At 40.5% G+C, this 22,088-nt stretch overlaps 1 protein-coding gene across 6 annotated transcripts; it reads left to right on the top strand.

The window, feature by feature from the left end:
• Nucleotides 1-126: 126 nt before the first annotated feature.
• Nucleotides 127-22,061, top strand: EIF4ENIF1 (eukaryotic translation initiation factor 4E nuclear import factor 1). 6 transcript variants are annotated; one of them, XR_011803710.1, is made up of 20 exons: nucleotides 127-378; nucleotides 707-830; nucleotides 4,584-4,657; nucleotides 5,470-5,597; nucleotides 6,154-6,449; nucleotides 6,990-7,191; nucleotides 8,561-8,736; nucleotides 10,020-10,155; nucleotides 10,483-10,662; nucleotides 12,724-12,953; nucleotides 14,299-14,370; nucleotides 14,725-14,911; nucleotides 15,924-16,003; nucleotides 16,322-16,461; nucleotides 16,631-16,715; nucleotides 17,590-17,722; nucleotides 18,889-19,233; nucleotides 19,443-19,607; nucleotides 19,766-19,914; nucleotides 20,170-20,310. XR_011803710.1 is itself a non-coding variant. In XM_072024179.1 (19 exons), exons 2-19 carry the CDS (start codon nucleotides 711-713, stop codon nucleotides 20,394-20,396), a joined length of 2,910 nt encoding a protein of 969 aa, XP_071880280.1. In that variant the 5' UTR covers nucleotides 127-378; nucleotides 707-710; the 3' UTR covers nucleotides 20,397-22,061. The 6 variants fall into 6 exon arrangements, 5 of the variants coding, with proteins under 5 accessions (XP_071880280.1, XP_027325521.1, XP_027325522.1 ...); XM_072024179.1 differs by lacking the exon at nucleotides 19,766-19,914 and having other exon boundaries at nucleotides 14,302-14,370; nucleotides 18,952-19,233; nucleotides 20,170-22,061; XM_027469720.3 differs by lacking the exon at nucleotides 19,766-19,914 and having other exon boundaries at nucleotides 14,302-14,370; nucleotides 20,170-22,061.
• Nucleotides 22,062-22,088: the final 27 nt, after the last annotated feature.

The raw sequence follows: 22,088 nt of genomic DNA, 5'->3' as shown, positions 1-22,088 counted from the left end.
GCGCCGGGCGTTAAATGGGTGCGGGGCGGGCGGCGGAAGGCCCCGGTTACGGCGGCTGAGGGGAGCCAGAGGCGGGCGAGGAGCTGAGAGGGCGCGCGAGGGGCCGGGGCCGCGTGAGGGGAGCGGAGGCGGGCGGGAGGACGGCGCCGGCCCGGGGCGCCTGAGGCGGTGGTGGAAGAGGAGGAGGAGGAGGAGAAGGAAGGAGGAAGGGGGGTGGGGAGCGAGCACGGCGCCGCCGGGCTGCGTGAGGGGGGGAGCGGAGCCGGTGGCCGGGAGCAGGAAACGCCGCGGGCGGCGCTGAGGCCTGGAGCGGAGGGGAGCTGCCGGCGGGAGGCCCGGCGCGGTGAGGAGCGGGGGGACGGCCCCGGGACGCGGCAGGTGAGGATCCGCTGAGTCACCTGCCCCCGCCGCGCCGCTGTCCCGGGACAGGGCCTGGGCCGCGCTGCCCGCACCGGGGGGCCGCCGTTCGGCTGTCCCGGGTGCCGCTGTGCTGCTTCCCCGGGACCTTCGCGGTGGTAACGCCGTGGGGCAGGGCTGGGCTGGGCTCCGGGAGCACGGTGAATGTTGTAGGGGGTGCAGCTACAGGTTGGGGGTGGTGGTGTGTTTATTCGGTGCGTTTAAGTGCTTAGGATCTTCCTGAACGGGGAGAAAAGTGTGTCTGCTGGAAGCGGGTGTCTCAGCCTGATGGTTTGTTTGTTTTAATTAGGTCCATGGTCAAAGGCTTGGAAGTAGCCATGGATAAAAAAGGAGGCACAACGGAAGCTGAAAATGGTGATGCTTTCCTGGAGTTGAATAGAACTGCGACAAAATACCCGCATCGTTACACAAAAGTAAGCTGTTTCTCTTTTTCTTTTAAGAGATGTATATAGAGCTGTTGGTCTCAGAAATAAAGGGGGAGCAGAGGTTTCTGTGAGGTGGGAGCAGTAGGGTGAATTCTGAGAAGCCTTTGCATGGATTAGGATTTGCCAGATAATATAAAACGAGCAACTTGTTAAATGTGGGGTAGCTGTACAACCCACAACCCTGTCCTTGATATGCTTTTGCTTCCCACCACCTTATTTTAATAGCCAGGCACCTCAGAGCATTTGCTTGGGAGGTTATGATAGCAGCTGAAGTATGTTGTCCTACGAGCTTTCCTGAGCACTTGCATTTCATAGTCTTAGTTGGACTTTCAGCAATGTTCATTTAAGAAGCTGACCAAAATGTTTCCTTAAAGTAGATGCCACTTCCTTGGAACATACAGCACACCAGATCTTATCAGCAGCTTTAGCATGTGTCTGAGATGCTTTTCATAGTCTTAAAGTTGTTCATATTTGAGTGTTGGAAGCCTAAACACCTATGAATCCAACCAGTCCTTAATGTTAAAAACTTTAACACAGGTGCTGTAGTTCACCTGTGGTAATTATTGTTTTTCCCCTCATGCATATACCTAAGTGAGTAACTTGCAAATAAAGATCCTTTCAGCCCTGAGGAAGTTTGATATACTGTGGCATTTAAGATTCAAATTTTGTTTGCTGAAGCATGGTTTTAGAAAACTTTTTAATGATGATGGACTTTCCTGTTGCTGCAAGCTGTGGGAACAGGTGGTTATTGCTTTGTGTAGAAATCTATTGAGACACTTTACAACAAATGGCTTGAAGTGTGGAACAGAATGAAACAGTGTGCTGTTGCTGATTGTGTTATCTTGCTTGAGGAATTCTGAACTGTTAGTGTCCTAGTAGGTTGGGTTTTTTTAAGAAGAAAATTATCATTGTGACTGCTCTGCTGAGATAGCAGAGCTAGCTTGTTTTGACTAGGCATCAACAATAAGCCAAGTACTTTAGAACAGGCAAAACTTACGTGGGAACAGCATGCCTCTCCAATTCTCTCCCTCTTAAAAAAGGTGTGCATCTTAGCCTTCTAAGATGCCATGTGTAGTATGGTTCTGAACTTTTAGTTAACCCTGAAATGGAGGAGAGGTGGTGTCTTAATACTTTCACTGTTGGACAAATCAATATCTGTCTTCACAGATTTTGCTCAGCTCCTTTCAAGAGGAGTGCAGGTTCAAATTCTGACTGCTTTTTGGTCTGTGTTCAGTTAGTGCTGGTGGTAAGTGTACAAAGGAAGTGATGCAGTTGTGGATTCAGTAACTGAACTGTAGTTCTGATCAGGATAAAAGCTGGAGAATTAGTGTCAGAAAGCTCTAATAAAGGTCTCCTTTAGTTATTGGTTTCCAAGGAGTTGCAAATGAATATGAATAAACACTAGAAAACAATCTATTAAAGTATCTGAGTCATATTAAGACTCTTTCTTAAGCATAATAACTTAAATACACCTGATCATGTAATCAACATCATAAGCCACTTTCACATGATCCAGTTCCATACCATTTAAGGGTGGGAGGAACACTGCTTCAGGACATGTACTGCTGGTTTGGAGTGAGGACTGAGTTCTTTTAACAATTTATATTAACCTACTACTGGTAGGACAACAATCGGTTCACACCAAATCCTTGTAAATTGCTTGAATAGAACTGTTTAACAGGTAAAACCCCCTTTCTTCCACCTCCTTAAAAGTAGTACTGTGAGAATTTTTATTTTTTTTGAAGCAGAACAGAAGAAACAAAATAAACCATGCTGTGGCAGCAACATTCATTTACTCTTATGAGAAAATGTTATGTATTCCAGGCTGTTTCTTCTAGCTTTTTGGAAGCTGTTGCTCCACGGGTGCACAGCTCATAAATGAAAGCCAAGAAACAATTCAAACACTCCTCACTTCAATAGAAAAGTTGCAATAAATTCTGATTGGAAGTCTTTGGACTCCCTCTCGTGGCCAACAAAATAGTAAATTTCCAAGTCTGGTAATGGACCGTGCTGTTAATACTTACGTGATAGCATTACAAGGTTGATTTTCCTTGTATATCAAGGTTTATTTTGGGAGGCTGTGAGCAGGAAGGCCAGTCTTTTTATTTAAACATTTGCTGTCCTGGCTGTCTGATCTTTCTAAGAAAAATAGTTTTATTTTTTTTGCTGAAGACCTGGCTGATGCTGAAGGCAGGGAGGAAATTTGTGTGCATGTTAAGGTGTTGTTCAGCTACCAAGCTTCACCTGGAATCTTTCAAGTATCAAGTGCACGTAGCTAGTGAACTGATTTTAGTTGTGGAGGTAGTTGTGTGAAAGCTTTTGTTCAAATACTGTAATCTCAGGAGAATAGTAGAGAGATTCCCTTCTTCTGTTTGGCTGATATGTTATCTGCTGTTAGGATCTCTTTATCCTTCCTGCTTTCCACCAATTTCTGCACAGCTCTGAATCAGTTCAGTACGGCCAGGAGTGAGGCAGATTGAAGAAAGGTAATGTAAGGAAGATGAGTAAATTTAATTAGAAATGTGCATCTTTACTACAACCAAGCTTATAAGTCAAAGAATTGGTAATAACACTGTTATAATGCTTTTTTAAATGTGGCAAACTCTAGTTAAATAGTAAATTGCTAGCCTACATTAAATAATTAGGAATGTGCAGTAGTAAACTAAGGACTAGATTTGGAAGCTGGCAGAAAGAAAACCAAAATAACAATTCAGCACCAATTTGGTGTTGGGTAGAGTGGCTATATGTGATATTTTGGAATTGGGTGATGGTCAGAAATGGCAAGCTTGGCTGGAATTTCCAGATCTACTTCAGTAACTGCTGTTGTGTAATGTTTGTTTTTTTTTTACTACCTGAATCTTAGATGGAATGAAGATTGCTGTGTTTAGTGCTGTCTTAAGCTGTCTTAAACTTACTAGCTCCAATATCAATTAAGTCTGTCTTGTAAGTTGAACTGTAGAGGGAAATGGGGAAGTAAACATGTATGATGTGAGCAGCCCCTCAATTGTTAATGAGGATTGAACGTCACCTAGTAAGGCTTAGTGCTTCAAATAAGTGAATATTAAGAGTTTGTTCCTTAGATTAAAAGCAGACTTGGTTCTTCATCTAATATGGAGTAGACATGGGATGAAAATGTGAATCACTTGCTAGGCACTGCCACTACAGTGCTGTTCTACTGACTTTTGTTGCTTAAGACTGATTTTTGGTTTTCAGACTTTCTTCAGAAACAGAGTCCTTCTGGTGCTAAACTGCTTAGAACTAAGTTTAAGATCTGTTTCTGTAAGTCCTATGCTGACTTGTATAAATGCTTTCACAAAAAAATACTTAACTGTTCTAATGTTTCACCAGTAAAATATTCCTTGGACATTTGAATCACTCAGATATTTCTTCTGTGTTGATATGAGTCAGTCACTTGTTCTACAAAATATCAGTGTTATAGCTTAGTCTCATTCCTGATTCTCAAGCAGCCATTACATTGTCTCCAGTTTTGTAGATAGAAGTAATGGGAGGTGGGATCTATAGTTCTGATTAAAGGGTTACTATATTGCCTGAGATGGTTTGCTTAGTGGCAAAATAAACTGTCTAATGTCAACTTTTCACTGTAGTATTTAACAGGAAATAAAAACATGTTGAGAATCTGGGGTTGTCAAACTAGATTGAACAGGCAGTCTGGAACAGATATTTTGGGTCACTTGAATTTTGTCCAGGTGAACATTGGAGCTAACTTCTTCCTTTTTCTAGGAGGAACTGCTGGATATTAAAGAGCGTCCCTACTCTAAGCAAAGACCTTCTTGTCTATCTGAAAAATATGACAGGTATTTTCTTGATTATACAAAAAACTATAGGCATCTATTCTAAAACAGAAGTTTAAATAGCAAGAAGTTTTAGCTGAGAAGTTACTGATTTCAATGCAAGTATACTAAAGGATTTTCAGAAGTACTGATCTAGTAGGGAAAAAATGAATGCTTCAGGGAGTGTTGTGCTTTGAAAAAGTTCTAACAAGATCCAGCAGAAAATAACTTCACACAATACAAGTCTTGCAAGCATGCAAAATCCATGCTTCAGCATGGTTCTAGCGCTGTCCTCAGTTTTATTAAAATGCTACTAAGAATATAGATGGATGCATAGCACTAACAGGCTTGTTTTAACAAGCTGATTTGCTTGATGGATTACTCTTCCATGTTGACTGTTCACCTCATCTAAAAATTAAAATGAGAATGTTCTAGGCTTGTGATTATAAGTAAGTTTGCTAAACAGCAGGATCTATAATATCAGGTTTTATTGTACAAGTAGGAGAACCTTCAGAATGCCTAAGAACAGAGACATTTGATCTACTTGAGTTATTTTTATCAGTGTACCAGGCAAACTTCACTGATACCTAGCGGAACATATGTTGTCCCTTCTACAATGCAATATATACTATGTACTTCCTTATGCTTCCAAAAATGATCCAGAATACCATGTATGAGGTCATAAAGTATAAGTCAGACTTAGAAGCTGGATATAGGAGATGCATCTCATTTGTACTGATCACTAGTGAGCAAATTCTGGTTTTCAGCAGCAGTAGTAATAAGATGTATTTCTTACACTACAAGTAGTAGACAATCTTGTAACTTTATTTTTGTAGTGATGGCGTCTGGGATCCAGAGAAGTGGCATGCATCTTTATATCCAACTTCAGGAAGAACTTCACCAGTGGAAAGCTTTAAAAAAGATTTGGATTCAGATCGGACTTCTCTTATGCGTAGGATAGTAGGTAAGTGCATTCTTACAGCACAGGACTCCAAATCAAACGTAAGCTCTTGACAAAACTTTTCCTTGGGGGTAACATAAATAAGACAAAACAGTCTCTGAAAATCAATTACATAAAAATTACATAAAATAAGGATCAAGGAAATCTTGGTGGTTCTCAGTATAACCTTGTTCTCAGTATTCTGGTAACCTATCTAAGATAAGAAACATAGCAGCCAGTTGTTTTATCATACTATTCTTGCTATATAATACTAAATACACATAGTTGTGCAATTGCAGGGGGGTTACTTCCCTGTGCTTCAATATTAAGTACTTAGGAGGTCTAGATGGGAACAAGCATGTACTTCATAGGTGACAGAGCAATGTTTCTTCAGTATCCAACTGTAACTTTCATTTTTTCTGTGGTGTCTGGCTTAATTAGCCTCACAGAAGTAAATCATGTGTATTTTTCTTCAAAAACCTCTGGATTGGCAGCAAGATTGTGGAATGGAAGGCTATTCTACTGATAACTAGCTTTTGTTTACCAAATACATGGTCTTTATGTGATCTTTGATTTGTAGATCCAAGAGAGCGAGTGAAAGAAGATGACTTGGATGTAGTCTTAAGTCCACAAAGACGAAGCTTTGGAGGTGGCTGTCATGTAACTGCAGCTGTTAGCTCACGTCGATCAGGCAGCCCATTAGAAAAAGAAAATGATGGTGTCCGTGTTATTGGTGGCCGGAGGATTGGCAGTGGAAGAATTATCTCTTCTCGCAACTTTGATAAAGACCACCGGGGTGGTGATAAAGACATACGTGATTCTAGAGATGCAAGAGACAGAGATCGTGACAGGGACTACAAAGATAAACGCTTCAGGGTTTGTTCTTTCTTTTTCTGATTACCTATTAAATTAGTTTTTGGACACTCTGCACTAAAAGCAGAGGCAGATTAACTACATTACAGTAAAGTGTTCCCCACAAATAGGCTATTTCTTCTTAGAAGCACTGTTATGGTCCAAAGGCTGAGCACTGAGAGCTTCAAAAACTGTTCTCAATCCTTCTGACAGATTAACTGTGGTACATCCAATTCTGTGTATTCTGCAAACCTCATGCTAGATTTATTAGATACTGTGTAGTCTAATAATTCATGGTTCTTGACCTAGCTGTTGTCAGCAAGCACTGTCCTTAGCTTCAGCAGATAGAAGCTTTTCATGATTTAAGCCATTCTTCTTATGAAAACAAATTAAACCTTCAGTTGAATTCCCGCTTCATAACACAAAGTTTAAAATTGAAATGCTTCTGGAGCATGCTGAATGCATACCTTAAAAGAGCATGTAAGGTGGTGTTTGCTTTGGAGGTCAGGGAAGAATGCTTTGAAACTGTATTCAATGGTTAATATTTTTAATATTCTACTTCAGAGGGAATTTGGTGACAGCAAACGTGTCTTTGGGGAGCGGAGACGGAATGACTCTTATACTGAAGAGGAACCTGAGTGGTTCTCTGCTGGTCCTACAAGTCAGTCTGAAACTATTGAGCTCACAGGCTTTGATGATAAAATTTTGGAGGAAGATCACAAAGGGAGAAAACGTACGAGACGACGCACAGCCTCACTAAAAGAAGGTAATGGCAAACTTTACAGAAGCTTTGCTTCTCTGGTAGTATTGTGTATTGCTGGATATAGAGGTGATTCAACTTCTGTCTTAAACTCACATTGCTTTTAATCATCCTGAAGCAAAAGACAAGGCTTGAGTGATCTTTTTGTTGGGAAATAATATTGTATCACTTAAAGGTATTGGCCATCTGAAAGGCAGAGCTGAAAAGCTGGGGGAGAAAAAGGGGTAAAATTGGTATTGAGTCATACCAGGAATTCATAGGCTACTAATAATGTTTTGTCCACTTCTATATTTGGTTGGCTGCTAAACACTAAAGAGATGGTTTCTTAATGCTAGAAATTGCACCGGTGGGCAAAATAAACTGTTTGGATTTAAATTGTACTACATTTTACTTAAGTGAATACACAGTTCCACACTAGGTTTGTTTGTAGTCATGTTACAGCTCTCTTGCAGCGCCTGTGTGAGCTTGGTAAACTTTTGTATGTGCTCTGCTCCTGCTGGTGGAGTAGGAGTAATACTGGTCATATCTTGACAGTATTAAGACAGCTCTTGTCAAGTACCAGCTTCCAGGGAGTCTGGTTTCTGGGGTTTCAAGGGAGAAAGTAGGAGCTGCCAAGGATTCATCAAGAAACAGCTGTGGCTATTAACATGCTATATATATGACAGCTGTATCTGCTTGCCTGCTTGGTGTGACATAAGGTCTGATGTCTAATCTATGTATCTTCCTTGGTTGCTCAGGATGGTTAATTACTGGTTCAATTGTAATTCTCACTTCCATGTTTTGGAGTAGGTAGTCTTAGTTACAGACTAGAAGCTCTGTACCTGACCTGAAATCCAGTGGATTGTAGTTACTTTTGTAGTAGACTGCAGCCAGCGTTTTACAGAATTCTTCAATTGGAAGGGACCTTCAAAAATCATCTAGTCCAACTGCCTCACAACTTCAGGGCTAACCAAAAGTGAAGCACATTAATGAGCATTATTGAAACGCCTCAAACACTGACAGGTACAGGACATCAACCACCTCTGTAGGAAGCTTGTTTCAATGTTTCACCACTCCTGTGGTGAAGAAGCTCTTCTGTAATGTCCAATCTGAACCTCAGCTTTGTGCTGTTCCATGCATCTTGTCATTGATTACCAGGGCAAAGACATCAGCACATTCTTCTCATCAGGAAGAAACCTCATTGCTCTCTGTCTTCTTTCTCAAGATTAGGTGACCCAACTGGTACAGAACTGCTGAGGAAGTATCCCATAGGTGGCTAAACTTCTTTAGTCCTATGCTTGTAATTGCTAGGCAAACATATTGCCTGCTAGGCACTTCTCCTACAGGATATAGGTAAGTTCAATGACTCAGCAATTATTTGATTTTTCTTTTTAAGGGATTGAATGCAATGGTGGAGTGGCAGAAGAAGATGAAGTGCAAACTGTCATTGCCAATGAAACTCCAGCAGATCAAGAAGTTCCTAGGGAAGCTGTCTTACAAGAACCAGCTCCAGGAGAGTTTGACTTCAATGAGTTTTTTAACTTGGATAAAAGTGTTCCTGGCCTGGCTTCAGTGAGTTTTGTTGTTTGTTTTTTTTTAAGTGGATGTACTTGTGAGAAACAGTTCTGACTTCTGCTGTATTCAGTGGTAGCTAAAACTTCTTGCTTTGAAAGTTACTTAAGGCAGTGTGGAAGTCCAAAATCAACTTCCAAAAATTTAGTTCTGAATCATTAGGGTGTTACTTCCAAACAACTTCCAAATGTTATCTCTGAGACTAGCTCCATCTCCAAAGGAAATGTGTGAGGCAAACAAGCTGATTAGTGGTAACCAAAAGAAAGGAGAAATAAAGATCCAAAATAAGCATCTTAGACAGATTTTCTTTCATCAAAATGAAGTGGGTCAATGCTATCTTTTTTTTGCTGTTAAACAAGTGGTGCTCAACACCATTTATCAGAGAAAGCAGATTGGAAGAGAAAAACTATTACTCCTATGTATAGCTTAAAGTAAACATGCTGTATGGTAAAATTGCACTTGGGTCCACTTTTAACTGGAGTCTCTTGCAAGGTAGGCCACGTTCTACTTTAAAATCTTAGAATGCACTGCTCTTAAAGCACTTGTAGTGACTAGTGAAGAAGCAAGCAGTCACTGTGGTAGTGACTTCTGACAGACCAGCTCAATTGAGTACTGTTGAGTGAACTTGAGTCAGCCTGAAGGGAGGAGGTGCTGGCTGCCATTAAGCTGGTGGTGCAGGGTTCTTTGACTTGAAGAATGCAACCCCTTTAGTCAGAGTGGTTCAGCATGTGAAGTGCAAGCAGGTAGCTCTTAGCTGCTGGCCTTCCACCTCACCCCTTGGGGGATACTCCCAAGCTGGGGAGAAGTGTCTACACTGCATTTAAGGCACTGTTCTTTGACTGTGCTGGAACTGAATTCAGTCATGGTTGCAGAAAGCTCAGCTAATTAAGACTAGCTTGTGTATAGTGATAGAGACCAAGACTGGTCCTTACCTAGTCATTTGACTTTCAGAATTACTAGGCTGTTATAATTCGTTCTATTACTTGTGGCAGATGCTCCTGCTTTTCTCACGCATCCACTTTAAAATGTCATAGTTGTAGCTGTTGGATGCTCTGCTGTTTCAGTTATACCAAAGATTTTTTCAGATTAAAACTATAAAAGATATATGATGGGTTTTGCCAGCGCTAATTACACAAGTGTTACTATATTTGGGAAGGAAAAAGCAGGTCAAAGCTTATAAACTGCAAGAGCACAATCTAGTTGTCTATAGCAATAATACCTTGGTTTCACAGTAAAGCTTCTCAAAGATCTTATTTTGCTTCTGTTATTTTCCCCCAATCTAGATGATAGAAGATGTGCTGGGGGAAGGTTCAGTGTCTGCCAGCAGGTTCAGCAGGTGGTTTTCTAATCCTAGTCGTTCTGGAAGTCGGTCAAGCAGCTTGAGATCTACACCACATGAGGAACTGGAGAGGCTGGCAGGTAAGACTGTAGGACAATGCAAGGTCAGATATTCTTCTTCCATCTTCCTTTCTACTTCTTTAATAATATGACAGAGCTCTAGGATAGTGAATTCTCCCACAGTTCAAGCACTTGCTGTTCTTTTGGAAGCTCTTGAGTAAGCAGCTATGAATTACTTTTTTGTAAGTGTTCTTGTCATGCTCATGATGGCTCTCCAGCTGATCTCGGGCAGGGGATGTAAGGCATAACATCTCATTGACATATTGAACTTGGTTACCAGTGTATGTTCATCTTGAGACATTGGGTTGGTAAACTGATGTGGCAGTGCTCCTGGTTTTGCTGTTTCAGGTCTAGAGCAAGCCATTCTCTCCCCTGGCCAGAATTCTGGAAACTACTTTGCTCCCATTCCATTGGAAGACCACTCTGAAAACAAAGTGGACATCTTAGAAATGCTACAGAAAGCCAAAGTGGACTTAAAACCTCTTCTCTCAAGTCTTTCAGCCAACAAGGAAAAGCTTAGAGAGAGCAGTAAGTGCCTCTTCAGATATTGTGGAGTTCTTGTTGTGCAGTATCTCAAACCAAGAGGCTTGGTATTCTGGAAACATCTACTGTTGAGTCCAGAAGTAGGAAGTACTATACGTTTACTGACACTACAGATCAAATACTCAGCAAGTCTCAGTTAAGTCATTGTCATCACTGATTCTTCTCATCCTACTCACAGGATGACATCAGGACTCCTATCAAACCATTTTACTGGCCAGTTACGATACAAGTCTTGAGCTGGGTTTCCAGCTTTGTCTCTGGCCTTTGTGTACTTTTTTTTCCTATTGGGTACTGGTAATATCAGTTCTGAAACTTTGGTATCTAAACTTTGGTTAACCAAAAACTTGCATTTTAAGTCATTCTTGCAAGCATCTATAATGTATCACATTCATTAAGTATCAGTATCTGAAAAGATGAACAATCACTTCATGGTATCAGTATTTAAATGTGCACTGTAAAATCAAACTTCTCAAGACTTTTGCTAGTACTTGAACAGCAAGAAGATTGCTGATTCAGTGTTCTAATAAATTAATGTAGAGCTAAAACGCAAGAACAGATTTGGCTCTGTAATGTTAACTTGTATAGAATCATGGCATTACAGGGAACTTCTTCTGTTAGAACAGCAAATTGCCAGCAAAAGTGAATTCTAAATTGAGTTCAGGGCTGACTTAAACTTTATTGAAGAGCGCCTCCAAGTTACGGACTTGCATGTTTGAGACTGTAGCATGCATGGATGGTAAATAGCATGTGTTCTCTTTGAAATCTCAAGGTCTAATTCCATGTTAGTTTCTTTTTTGGCAAACAGCATGTATTGCCATGTGAAATGGACTGAACAAAATGTAATGTTATTCCATGATTTGTGTGGACTGACAGGGTATAAAATCATCCAAGAACTGCAAATACACCTAAGCATCCGCTTTGGGAATAGGAATTGTTTTAATACATTGAAAAGCTTTTCTTAATTTGACTTAAATCAAGCTACAAGTCTTTTCTATGTTCTGCTTGGTCTGACTTTCCTACTAAAAACTTCCTAAATTTTGATCCTCACAAAACAAGGATGAAAAAACTATGTGGAAGCTTCTATTCATTCTCTAAAAGTACCTGCTATGCGTTAAATATTTCCATAAAATGCTCAAGTATTATGGAGTTTCTAGGCCAATTCCTCTCCACCAACATTATGCTTCTCATGTTCCATACTGCATGTCTGAATCATTGTTTCTTTTTTTCTCACCATCTTGACCAAATTTCCAGTAAGTCTTGTTTCTTTGGGTCAGCAACTGCTACAGCATCCCATAGCATGCTTCTATCTCTTTTCTCTTAAGGTGTCATACCTTGTGCCAAACAAACTGGTCCATAACACTTGTCTAACCTTGATGTCACGCATTGATAGCAATTTGTATGTATGTATACATACATGGGATAAGTACTGCTTATTAATACTTGTACCAATTATGCTGTCATTCTGTAATGGCTCTAACTTCGGAGAAAATGTCTACTTCAAACTTCATGCACACCCAATATGTGTGCAACTGATTTTTCCAAAGCATCAAGATTTTTCCAGGTATTTATTCTGTGTACCTATGATGGCTTCAGGCAGCTTGACATCACTTACATTGTGGCTCTAAGACCATCTGGTTTCCTGAACTATAAGATCAATTCAGGAAGTTGTACTTAATTAGGTCACTTTCAGATGAATATATTCTGTTAAAAGGAGATGAAATCCTAATACGCTGTCAAATGTAGTAATGGTGTATATATCTCACAGGATATATGAAAGGTAAGGAAAACTTAATCGGTTGAAATGTAAATGAATTCTTGTGGTCTTGCATGCCCTGATTTGTGCATGACAACGCTTCTAATGTAAGTATGAGGATGCTTGTCTAAACAATGGTAAGACATGGTTTGACACTTGGTATGAATATCAGAAAACAAGGTTTTTGCTGTTACCTTGTTTTCAGACAGCTTGTACTCAGCACCTGTACAAGAACTGAAACTTATTTTTTAAGCAGAGCTGTGGTTTACCAGTATTTCTTCTGTATTTCTCAGCACATTCAGGAGTAGTACTTTCAGTGGAAGAAGTTGAAGCTGGGCTTAAGGGCCTGAAAGTTGATCAGGAAGGAAAAATTGCTACTCCATTTATGGCAGAGCAAGTGGAGGAACCATTGAACATAGCTGGCTCCAGACAGATCAAAAAAGATGGTGATATGACTGCCTTTAACAAACTAGTCAGTAGCATGAAGGCAAGTGGGACTCTACCTTCACAGCCCAAAGTCAATGTAAGTAACAGATGGCTCTGCTGAACTGTAAATGGATCTGTGGTAAGATACAGGACACAAAGTGAAAACCCCTTACATGATGCTTCTGATAATGTGTTGGGCTTGATTGGATCCAGTGGCATGATTTTAAGTACTAACTTTCATTTAGAATGTTGCTGCTTGGAGGGAGAAGAAAGCAATCACAGAATTGAAGGGGTTGGAAGGGACCTCATAAGATCATCGGGTCCAACCCCCCTGCCAAAGCAGGTTCCTTAGAGCTTAGAAAAGCAATGATAAAACAGAAGTGCTTTGGTCACTTTCCCCAGCCAAAGGAAATAAATTTTCTTCACTTCAGGGTTCATGGGGTTTATTCCATGTTAATATTCCACGTTAAGTTTCTGAAAGCCCCACAACTCTTAATCCTATGCAAGAAGTCTAATAATTGGATTCTTGAGGATTCTTTAAAGTGGACCAGTGTGAATATCTAGTTGCTTAATATTCGAAGACTATAAATGCTTGTCCCCCACTGAAAAGATCCTGTATGATGAAAAGACTCCCTGCTGTAGAGGGCTCTTTGATTAGTGTCCAAAATCGCCTACACTTGAACTCATACTGCCTGAGCCTTTTTTAAATAAAAACAAACCTCTGTAGAAGAGGTACTGTCTACACATAATAGACATCAGTCTGTTCTTTATAGGAGTCTTTATGGAAGACTTGCTAGTGCTGGTTGCCTCTACACTGGAATTAAAAGGAGTGTCAAAGTAGTTTAGTATAGGTATAAATTACACTTACCTGAAGCTCAGATGTCTTGCTTTAGTGGCTTTTGTTTTAAAAGGTACGAACTTCTTTTGTCTGTACAAACTAATACTCTAAACTGGGTTCTAAAATGTTTAAGAAAATTGAATACTGAGATTGTTAATTGGAAGATTAATATTAAACAGATGATGCTAAGCTTTAGATTGTGAGATTGCAGCATGAAATTCATCTTGCCACTAGCTGCCTAAACAGCTTGACCCAGAAGCTATTAAGAGCTTCTTCTGGCACTTTAAAATACTTTTTTTCTAACATAGAAGTCTAAAGTCTAAAGCATTTTTTCTGTTTAACTATATCCAATTGTTAGCTTCATCCCCCTTTACTGAGAGAGAGTGAAGAACACACATTTCTCATAAACAAAACTTGAACAATGCATGTTGAACTACTTACGTGCAGTCTAGCACTCAGCTTTGTCTTGACTAGAGAAGATCAGTGAAGACAGCTCAGCCCTTAACTCTTGCTGGGATTTCATTTGGCAGATAAAATGTGACTTGTCTCTTGATTTATATGATACTTGTCATATTTACAGCTTATAATACTTTCATTTCCTTAGCAGAGCCTTGACAGCCACTTAATGTCACCTCCAGAGATGCCAGGCCAGCCTCTGTCAAAAAATATTCTACAGGTATTTCTCATTGATATGCTTTTAAATAGTTTTCCCTAATAAAAAGATAGTTTGACATATTGAAGGCAGTTACAACATCAGTAGTCAGACTTCTCTCCCTGTTAGAGGAGAGACCTATTCACAAAGCTAAACTGATGGAATTTCAGTCTTGTGGGAAACGGCATCGCAACTACAACCAGAAAACTAAAACCTTGGCTAATGCCTAATTCCAAGGGGAATCCAGAATTTGTCTAGTTGTGTAGGTCAACTTTGTCTGTCTCGAAGTTGCTATTAGTAGCATAGCATGTAGTCTAGTAAAATAACTTTTTTTTGTAATTGGGTCATATTCTGAACATTTCCATTACGTTTTCTTAGGAGCTTCTCGGCCCACCTATTACCAGACCAGCTTCATCAAATGTCTTAAGTGGCCTGATAAGTGGATTGGAACCTGGAGCCTCTTTACTGGGACAAAGAGCACCTTCTCCTCCTATTCCACCGGTGTTTCCAACTCGAGCTGCTTCAGCAGATTACCTGCGTCACAGAATATCTTCTTCACCCATTGGTGAGACTTGTTACAAAAGCTTTATTCTTTTAAAGACTTGAGTTTGCTTTAAATACTGCTTCACAGAACAATAAACTTACTGGTAGTTGTTGGGCAACTAGCTCAGTGTCTGCCTCTTGAGTGTACGTACAATACAACATCTTAATTTTCTCTTACGTTAAACTTATCTCCAAAAAAATGTAGAAGTCTCTCAGCTAGACCTCAGTAAATTCTGGTGTGAAGTAACGTGTTCTCTTACTGTGTAAGAAACCAATCTTAAGGATGTAGCAGGTCAGTCTGAGTTGGAGTTAATTTTTTGTAGCAGCTAGTATGGTGTTGTGTTCTAGGTTGGTGATCAAACCAGTGCTGATATGCATTATTTTAGCTGTTGCTCAACAGTGTTAGGTGTCAGGGCCTTGTCTGTTCTCACTTTGCAACCCCAGTGATTGGATGGGAGATGTGTGTGCCCAAGAGAATGGGTGGGGAGGCAACCATGCAGATGACCAGAAGTAACCAGAGATGCTTTGTGGCATATAAAGTTGTATTCAGCAATAAAAAGGGGGAGAGTGAGTTTAGGAAGGATAGCTGTCTTTTGCTTGGGAACTGGCTGGGTATTGGTCAACCTGTAGGAGGTAGATGACTGCCTTTCCATTGTTTTTGTTCTTTCTCTTCTCCTTTTACTTACTAAACAGTTTTTATCTTGACTCAAATTTTCTCGCTTTTCTTCTCTGCCCTGTGGGGGACTTGGAAGGTGGGAAGAGTAGATGGTGTTTAGCTACCTGCTGGGGTTAATCATCAAGAAGAGACAACTTGGCTACTTGTATCACAAAAGGCTGCTACTACCCTCTGGGCTCTTTGTAGTGACAGGGAGGAGACATAGCTCTCTTCCCTGTTAAGTGTTAGTCTGGGGATCTTCGCAAGGAGTCATTAATGTAAAAATGGTTAACTTGCAGATATATCAATACTAGGTGTGTGAGGGACAAGGGGGGAGAATCTGTTAGTCCTTTTGAATGTAACAATGTTTTTTCATTAGGTTTTGGACAAGGTTCTCAGCAATTGCTTGGTGATCCATTTCCAGGTGTAAGGAAGCCCATGAGCCCAGTTGCTGCCCAGGTTAGATTTAAATGCTTCTTGCTTAATGTGTACTCATCTGTTTTTCTTGTATTTCGAAGTCTCAAACAATCTTGTTTCTGCAATATGCAGATAATTACCTGTTACATTTGTTTGTTCTAGTGAACCCCAAGCATATGGGTGCAGTCTAACTTAATACTATCTCAAAACCTCATTGCCATTAGACCTATCGTAGAGTACCTTAAGACCTTTTGAAACATCTGTCCTCTGTCAGTAAAACAGGGCTGTTAGTGGGAAGATGTTTTGTGAAGGCATAATGGTAAACCTTTAAAAGCTTTTTTCAATACATCTCCCTTTCAGATGAGTCCCTTGGAAATACAGCAAGCTGCTTTAGAGGGACTAGCATTACCACATGACTTAGCCATACAGGCCGCAAACTTCTATCAGCATGGCTTTGGTAAACCACAGATGGACAAAAGCAGAGATGGCTACAGAAACAGGTGAGTATCCCCAACATGTAAGGGACACCTTGTCAACTGATCGAGTATTACCTTTCTCAAGATACTTATACTAGTGACTCATTTAAGCTTGTATTAGTTCTAGGCAATCCCGCCTTTCATTCTGTGCCAAGAGTAGAACTACCTCTAAACTTTGTCCTCTCTTTAACAGGCAGCAGCGCGTGACTAAATCACCGGCACCAGGACATAGAGGGAATGCGTCTTCTCCAGCCCCTACAGCATCCATTACCAGCATGGTCAGTACCTAGTGTGTAATGATTGTAGGAAAAGCTGTAAAGGTGTCTGCAGTAACTAATTGTAGCAACCATGATCAGTAGGATATAAGGAGAAGCTGAATATTCTTATTATCTTAGTGGCCATGCGATACATGAATGGCACTCGATATTTAACGATGTCTTCACTTTGGAAAATAATTTCTTCTGACTAGTCAGTTATCTAGAACTGTAGAAGCCTTACTAATGTTACCTTGATCCAGTCCTCTGAAACCAGAGGAAGGAAACTGGGAAAATTAGGCTCCCATATTTTGGTACCAAAGCTCTCAAAAGACAAGCTGAAAGCTGGAGTGCATACAGTAGAGAACACTGGTCTTCAGTACAGGTTTGAAACAACTCAACTAAATGTAGGCTGAAATATTACCCGGGAGCTTCAGGATTGCTTTAAAAAAAGCCTCAAAAACAAAATGTTTTCAGTGGTATGTAGTGGCATGTTGCTTTGATCTAAGTTTCCCAATTATTTGGTCAAGTGCTTACAACTTATGGCCAACATATACAAACTAAATATTTGCATCTGATTGCCTAACAAATAAGCAGCTTCCATTAAAATTAGGTAGTGTTGGTGGGGAAACAACACAAATCGGGTGGTAGTCTTCTATAGATCTGTCATCACTGAGTTCATATGAATAAGGCATTAGACTCTGGCAAAAATTAGATGGAGAGAATTGCTTAAATGATAGAATAAAGCTATGAAATAAGGTGATCTTCTGGATGCATGAAGTAGCCAATTCAAAAGAGCTTTAAATGGAAAAGATGCTAGAATTGGTGTCCCATAACTAAAAGTGGGGCTTCAGTAATCAGCACTGAATAAGACATGGCTTCTTAACTCTTTCTGCAGTTGTCTCCTTCCTTTACACCTACCTCAGTGATTCGCAAGATGTATGAGAGCAAGGAGAAGAGCAAAGAGGAGCCAGTTTCTGGGAAACTGAAAGTCAGTGATGGCAAAGATGAAAATCAGAGGCCAAATGAAGGTATTGTAATGGCTTTAAAATAACATGCATGAGATTTGGAATAGAATTCAAGAGCTTCAACACATGCCTGCACTAATTTAAGATGCTTTTGATTTGTGGAGTAGAAACGGGCCTATAACAAGGGTTAGAGCTATGAAGGAGATGTGCTCCACAGGGCAATCTTCTAGCAGTGTTGGGTTTAGATCCATTTTTCATTTTTCCTCACTTATGAGCAATAGTAACACTAAGACCTGGGCCAGAGCTGTTTTTTTTTTTTTTTGCAACTGGTCTTGAAGAACAAGCATATTAACAATAATACTTCCATCTCTCTCTATACCAGTAATTGAATACAAGCAACTCATAGCCCTCTTGAGACATCTTAACTGAACAATCAAAGCTGAGACCAATTAACCTCCTCTAAATGTAGCAGATTAAGGAAGCATTTTGTCACCCTAACTGATGTAAGTGGCTATAAAAAGGAAATGCTCAATACCAATTGCCTGACCCAGTGGGACTAAGGTTCCCAATTGCCATGACATTGTACTTTAGTACTACCAGCAACAGAGAAGAAGCTTGCAGTTCTTACCATAATAACTTTTTTCTTTTAGCATTCTAGCTATTACTGCTACCTCAACTTGAAGCAGATAGTTCTAAGATATTTTAGGCTTAAGTGATCTAGATAGTCTGGAAGTAGATTCTTGAGGTGCTTCAGTGTATGAAATATTACTAAGCAAATGTCAGACATAGAAGGCTGCTGCTAACCCCCAGACACTTCTACACTGAAAAAACGCTTAGGGCTGGATGCCTGGCACAACTCCACCCCCAGGTTATAGCCTCATTTGGGGAGGATCCCTTGTGCCTCCTGTCTGCTTTGAGACTGACTCATCCATGCTGCTGGTTCAAAAATCTCAAAGTGTGAGGGAAATAGGAAATAAAGGTGGAGTTGTTGCTAACTCTTTCATAACTTAAGCTTACAATCAAAGGGTTTCTGTGTGATTTTTTCTTTCTCTATTGTTTTGACACAATTTGGCCAAAATGTTCCAGGAGACAGAAGTTTCCTGTTGAAAATGGAAATGTGTATAAGTTTGGCTAGTCCTGGAGTCTAGCAAACAAATGCAGGTATTAGCTTTAGTTTTCATTAGATACAATCTCTAGCTGTGGACTATAATAGTTGTATTCAATTCTAGCTACGGATAACCTACTGTCTAGTTCTGTGGAGAATGCAGATCAAGAAACTTTGCCCACCTTAGGTACCAAACTACCTGCACTGCAACGCTCTGCATGTTCCACACCTCTTACTCAAGCAAATCGTTGCACCAAAGAGCAAGACTACAGGCCTAAATCAACTGGCAGAAAGACTCCTACAATGGCCTCCCCAGTACCAGGAGGCCCTTTCCTCCGTCCTGTTCATCAAGTACCCCTTGTTCCCCATGTTCCAATTGTGCGACCTGCTCATCAACTGCATCCAGGACTGGTCCAGAGAATGCTGGCGCAGGGGGTTCATCCGCAACATCTGCCCATACTGCAAGCAGGTAATTCATTATTTTTTTTTGTATACATGTATATTCCTGACTGGGCTCAAGTTCTGTTAGGAACAGTACAAACAAACGTGGCCAGTAATAAATATCTATTATATCAGAACTCTTAAATAATAAATTCTAGCCCATCTAAATACGTAAATGTTCTGCTTTAAGGTCCTAATGCCTCTTAAGTAAGAAGTTTCCTCACTGTTGTACAATAGGTATGCTTCCTCCTGGAGTGGACCTGTCTCACTTGCAGGGAATATCTCCTCCAATCCTTGGCCAACCTTTTTATCCATTACCAACAGCCAGCCATCACATCTTAAATCCACGCTCTGGGACACCTTTGCAGCTAGCGATGATGCAACAGCAGCTACAAAGATCAGGTAAGCTAAAACAAAACAGGAGTAACTTTTTTAAAATGCTAAAAAGCCTGTTGCAGTTAGTATACTTGTTGGCCTGTCTCAGTATGCTGGACTAATAGGAGGCTACTTTGATACCTACACAAGAATAGTGATAATGAATATCTAAATTGCCAGAGTAGTTTTGGCCACTGCAGGTTCTCATGCCAGAAGGAAGTCCAAGTGAAGCATTCAGTTTCAAGATGTGTTGCTATTGATGGATCTGCGTTTTGCAGCACGTGTGCAGCCTTTCCTTCCTTGCTGGGTGAGAAAGATCACCCACCTACCTCAAGTAAGATGTTCTTTGATACTGGTTTTCCAGTTAACCTACATGATACTGTGCCCAGAACTGGCAGTGTCAGGCAGTTTATGGGAGTACTGATGAGAATAAAGACTTCGGGTCTGGATTTCCCAGGTCTAACAGAATTAGTAAAAGTCCTAGTTTACGTGCTGATTGCTAATATGCATTAGCAGATAGCTGCTCTAGGGCAAGTCTTGGCATTGGGTGAACTCATTACTCCACCTCAAATAGCTTTACGTTCCACAGGCACTGGAGCACAGGGATCACCTGCTGGTGTGCAAACAACCCCTCAGAACGTGCCATCTCGGACTGGATTATCTCATGGGCACACACAGCTTGACCATCGCCCCAGCCAGAGAAGTGGCTCTCCTATTGGCCTTGCAAAATGGTTTGGTTCGGATGTCTTGCAGCAGCCTCTCCCTTCTATGCCATCCAAAGTCATCAGTGTAGATGAACTGGAATATCGGCAGTGAAGTGACCACTGGGTGGGACACTTGTGATTCTTTAGACTGGATAAAAATGTCCATAGTCAGGACTTCACCTCTTTGTTTTTTGGGGCTTTTATTTTTAGCACTCTGTGCAAAATTTCTTTTTGAGAGACTAAAGCACATGGCACCTGTCCTGGTCTCATGTCTGCATCAAGACTAAAGGATCCATTATGGCTTGAATAGTGAAGCCTGAAGAAATTTAGATGCAAGACAAAGCCAGTTTAATTCTGGAAGTGTCTATTTTTTGTTTTTGTAAGATATGTGAATGAAGTGCTGATATTCTCTAGTGTAGAGGTAGCAGCTATGGATTCCTCCTGCAGAAAACTAAATGTATAGACCCTTGTGTACAGACTTATGTATAAACAATCTTTTGTATATATACACATAGAATAGCTTTTTTGAATCTATACAGCTGTACATAAGAGTAGCTGATAACAGCTGAGCTTTAGTTGTGCCTATGGTTTGGATCTTTCTCCATTGTACATGTGGGACTTTCTTTAAGATTAAAGTTGCATATCCTAAGTGTGAGTGAACAGGATAAAGTTGCTTTGCCTTTTCTTGCTGCTCATCTCCTCTAGGTCTCCCTCAAACCCATCCTTTTGTCATGTACTGTGCACTCAGTGTAGCTAGTGTCCAAGTAAAAAGCCCACATCTTGCTGTCTGCGTAACAGAGGTCTGATTCCTTGCGTGTATGACTCTTGCCATCACATGAGAGAACTGTTTAGTCTTCAAATGGCCTTGAGGAAGGGACCTGGTACAGTACTGATAAAGCCAGCTCTTCATGTCTGCCATAAGCAAAGAGACTGTAGGTGCCTACGGGGCATAGGTCTTTCAAGAGGGCTGGTGTTGGTCATTGTTTAGCTGCAGTATTTTCCTTGTTTTAATCCTTCAGACAAGTTACTAAAGGTCATCAAAATGGAGCCTTTGAATCCTCACCCTTCAACTCCTGTCATAGCTGTGGTATGTTCTATACTGCCTTCCCTTCCATGTGTAGAGAGGGGAGGTCCAAGAACTGTCCCAAGTCTAGTGTGCATCTACTGATGCAAATACTGTGAAACTTGCCTTTTGGAGTCTTGTTCTGCGGCTTGAAAGGGGGAGGAGGGGGTAGTTTTGTGATCTTACTGTGTATATTTGGTTTTAAAAATACTATGTTCCTTTTAAGCCTGTTCCACTTTCCTGAGCAGTTAAATGTTCTCTTCCATCCTTCTACTGCATGGTTCCTCACTTCACTTTCTCACTTGTGTTAAGTCTAGTACTGCTTTCATGTCTTCTATTGAACTTAGGCCATTGTGCTCTTTTTAAAAAGTTGAAAGCAAAACCAGAATTGTCACAGACTTGCTCTTTCTTAAGTCTCACTGAATGCAAAACCAGCAGCAGGAAAAAAAAAATCACTTGACTGTATTATAACAATTGCCAGCATGCTGTGGTGGGTTTGGTTCAGTCTAGCAGAGACCATGTTGTACAGAAATAGCAAGCTGCAGCCTCTAATGTGGAATCTGTTGGGGGTCACCTGTACTTCCTAGTAGTTTTTCATAAAACAATCTCTGTAAAACATGCAATCACCAGCTTGTCCTTGTAAGATTGTTTTCATACTTTTTTAACTTGACACTTTCCCAGTAACATTCTGTAAATAAAGTTGATTCTACCAGCTGTCTGTATCATCTGCTCTTGAAACTA

The sequence above is a fragment of the Anas platyrhynchos genome, chromosome 16 (assembly GCF_047663525.1).
Source record: "Anas platyrhynchos isolate ZD024472 breed Pekin duck chromosome 16, IASCAAS_PekinDuck_T2T, whole genome shotgun sequence".
Lineage (NCBI taxonomy): Eukaryota > Metazoa > Chordata > Aves > Anseriformes > Anatidae > Anas > Anas platyrhynchos.
Note: the sequence above shows the minus strand (reverse complement) of the source record. Positions and strands in the feature narration are given on the sequence as shown.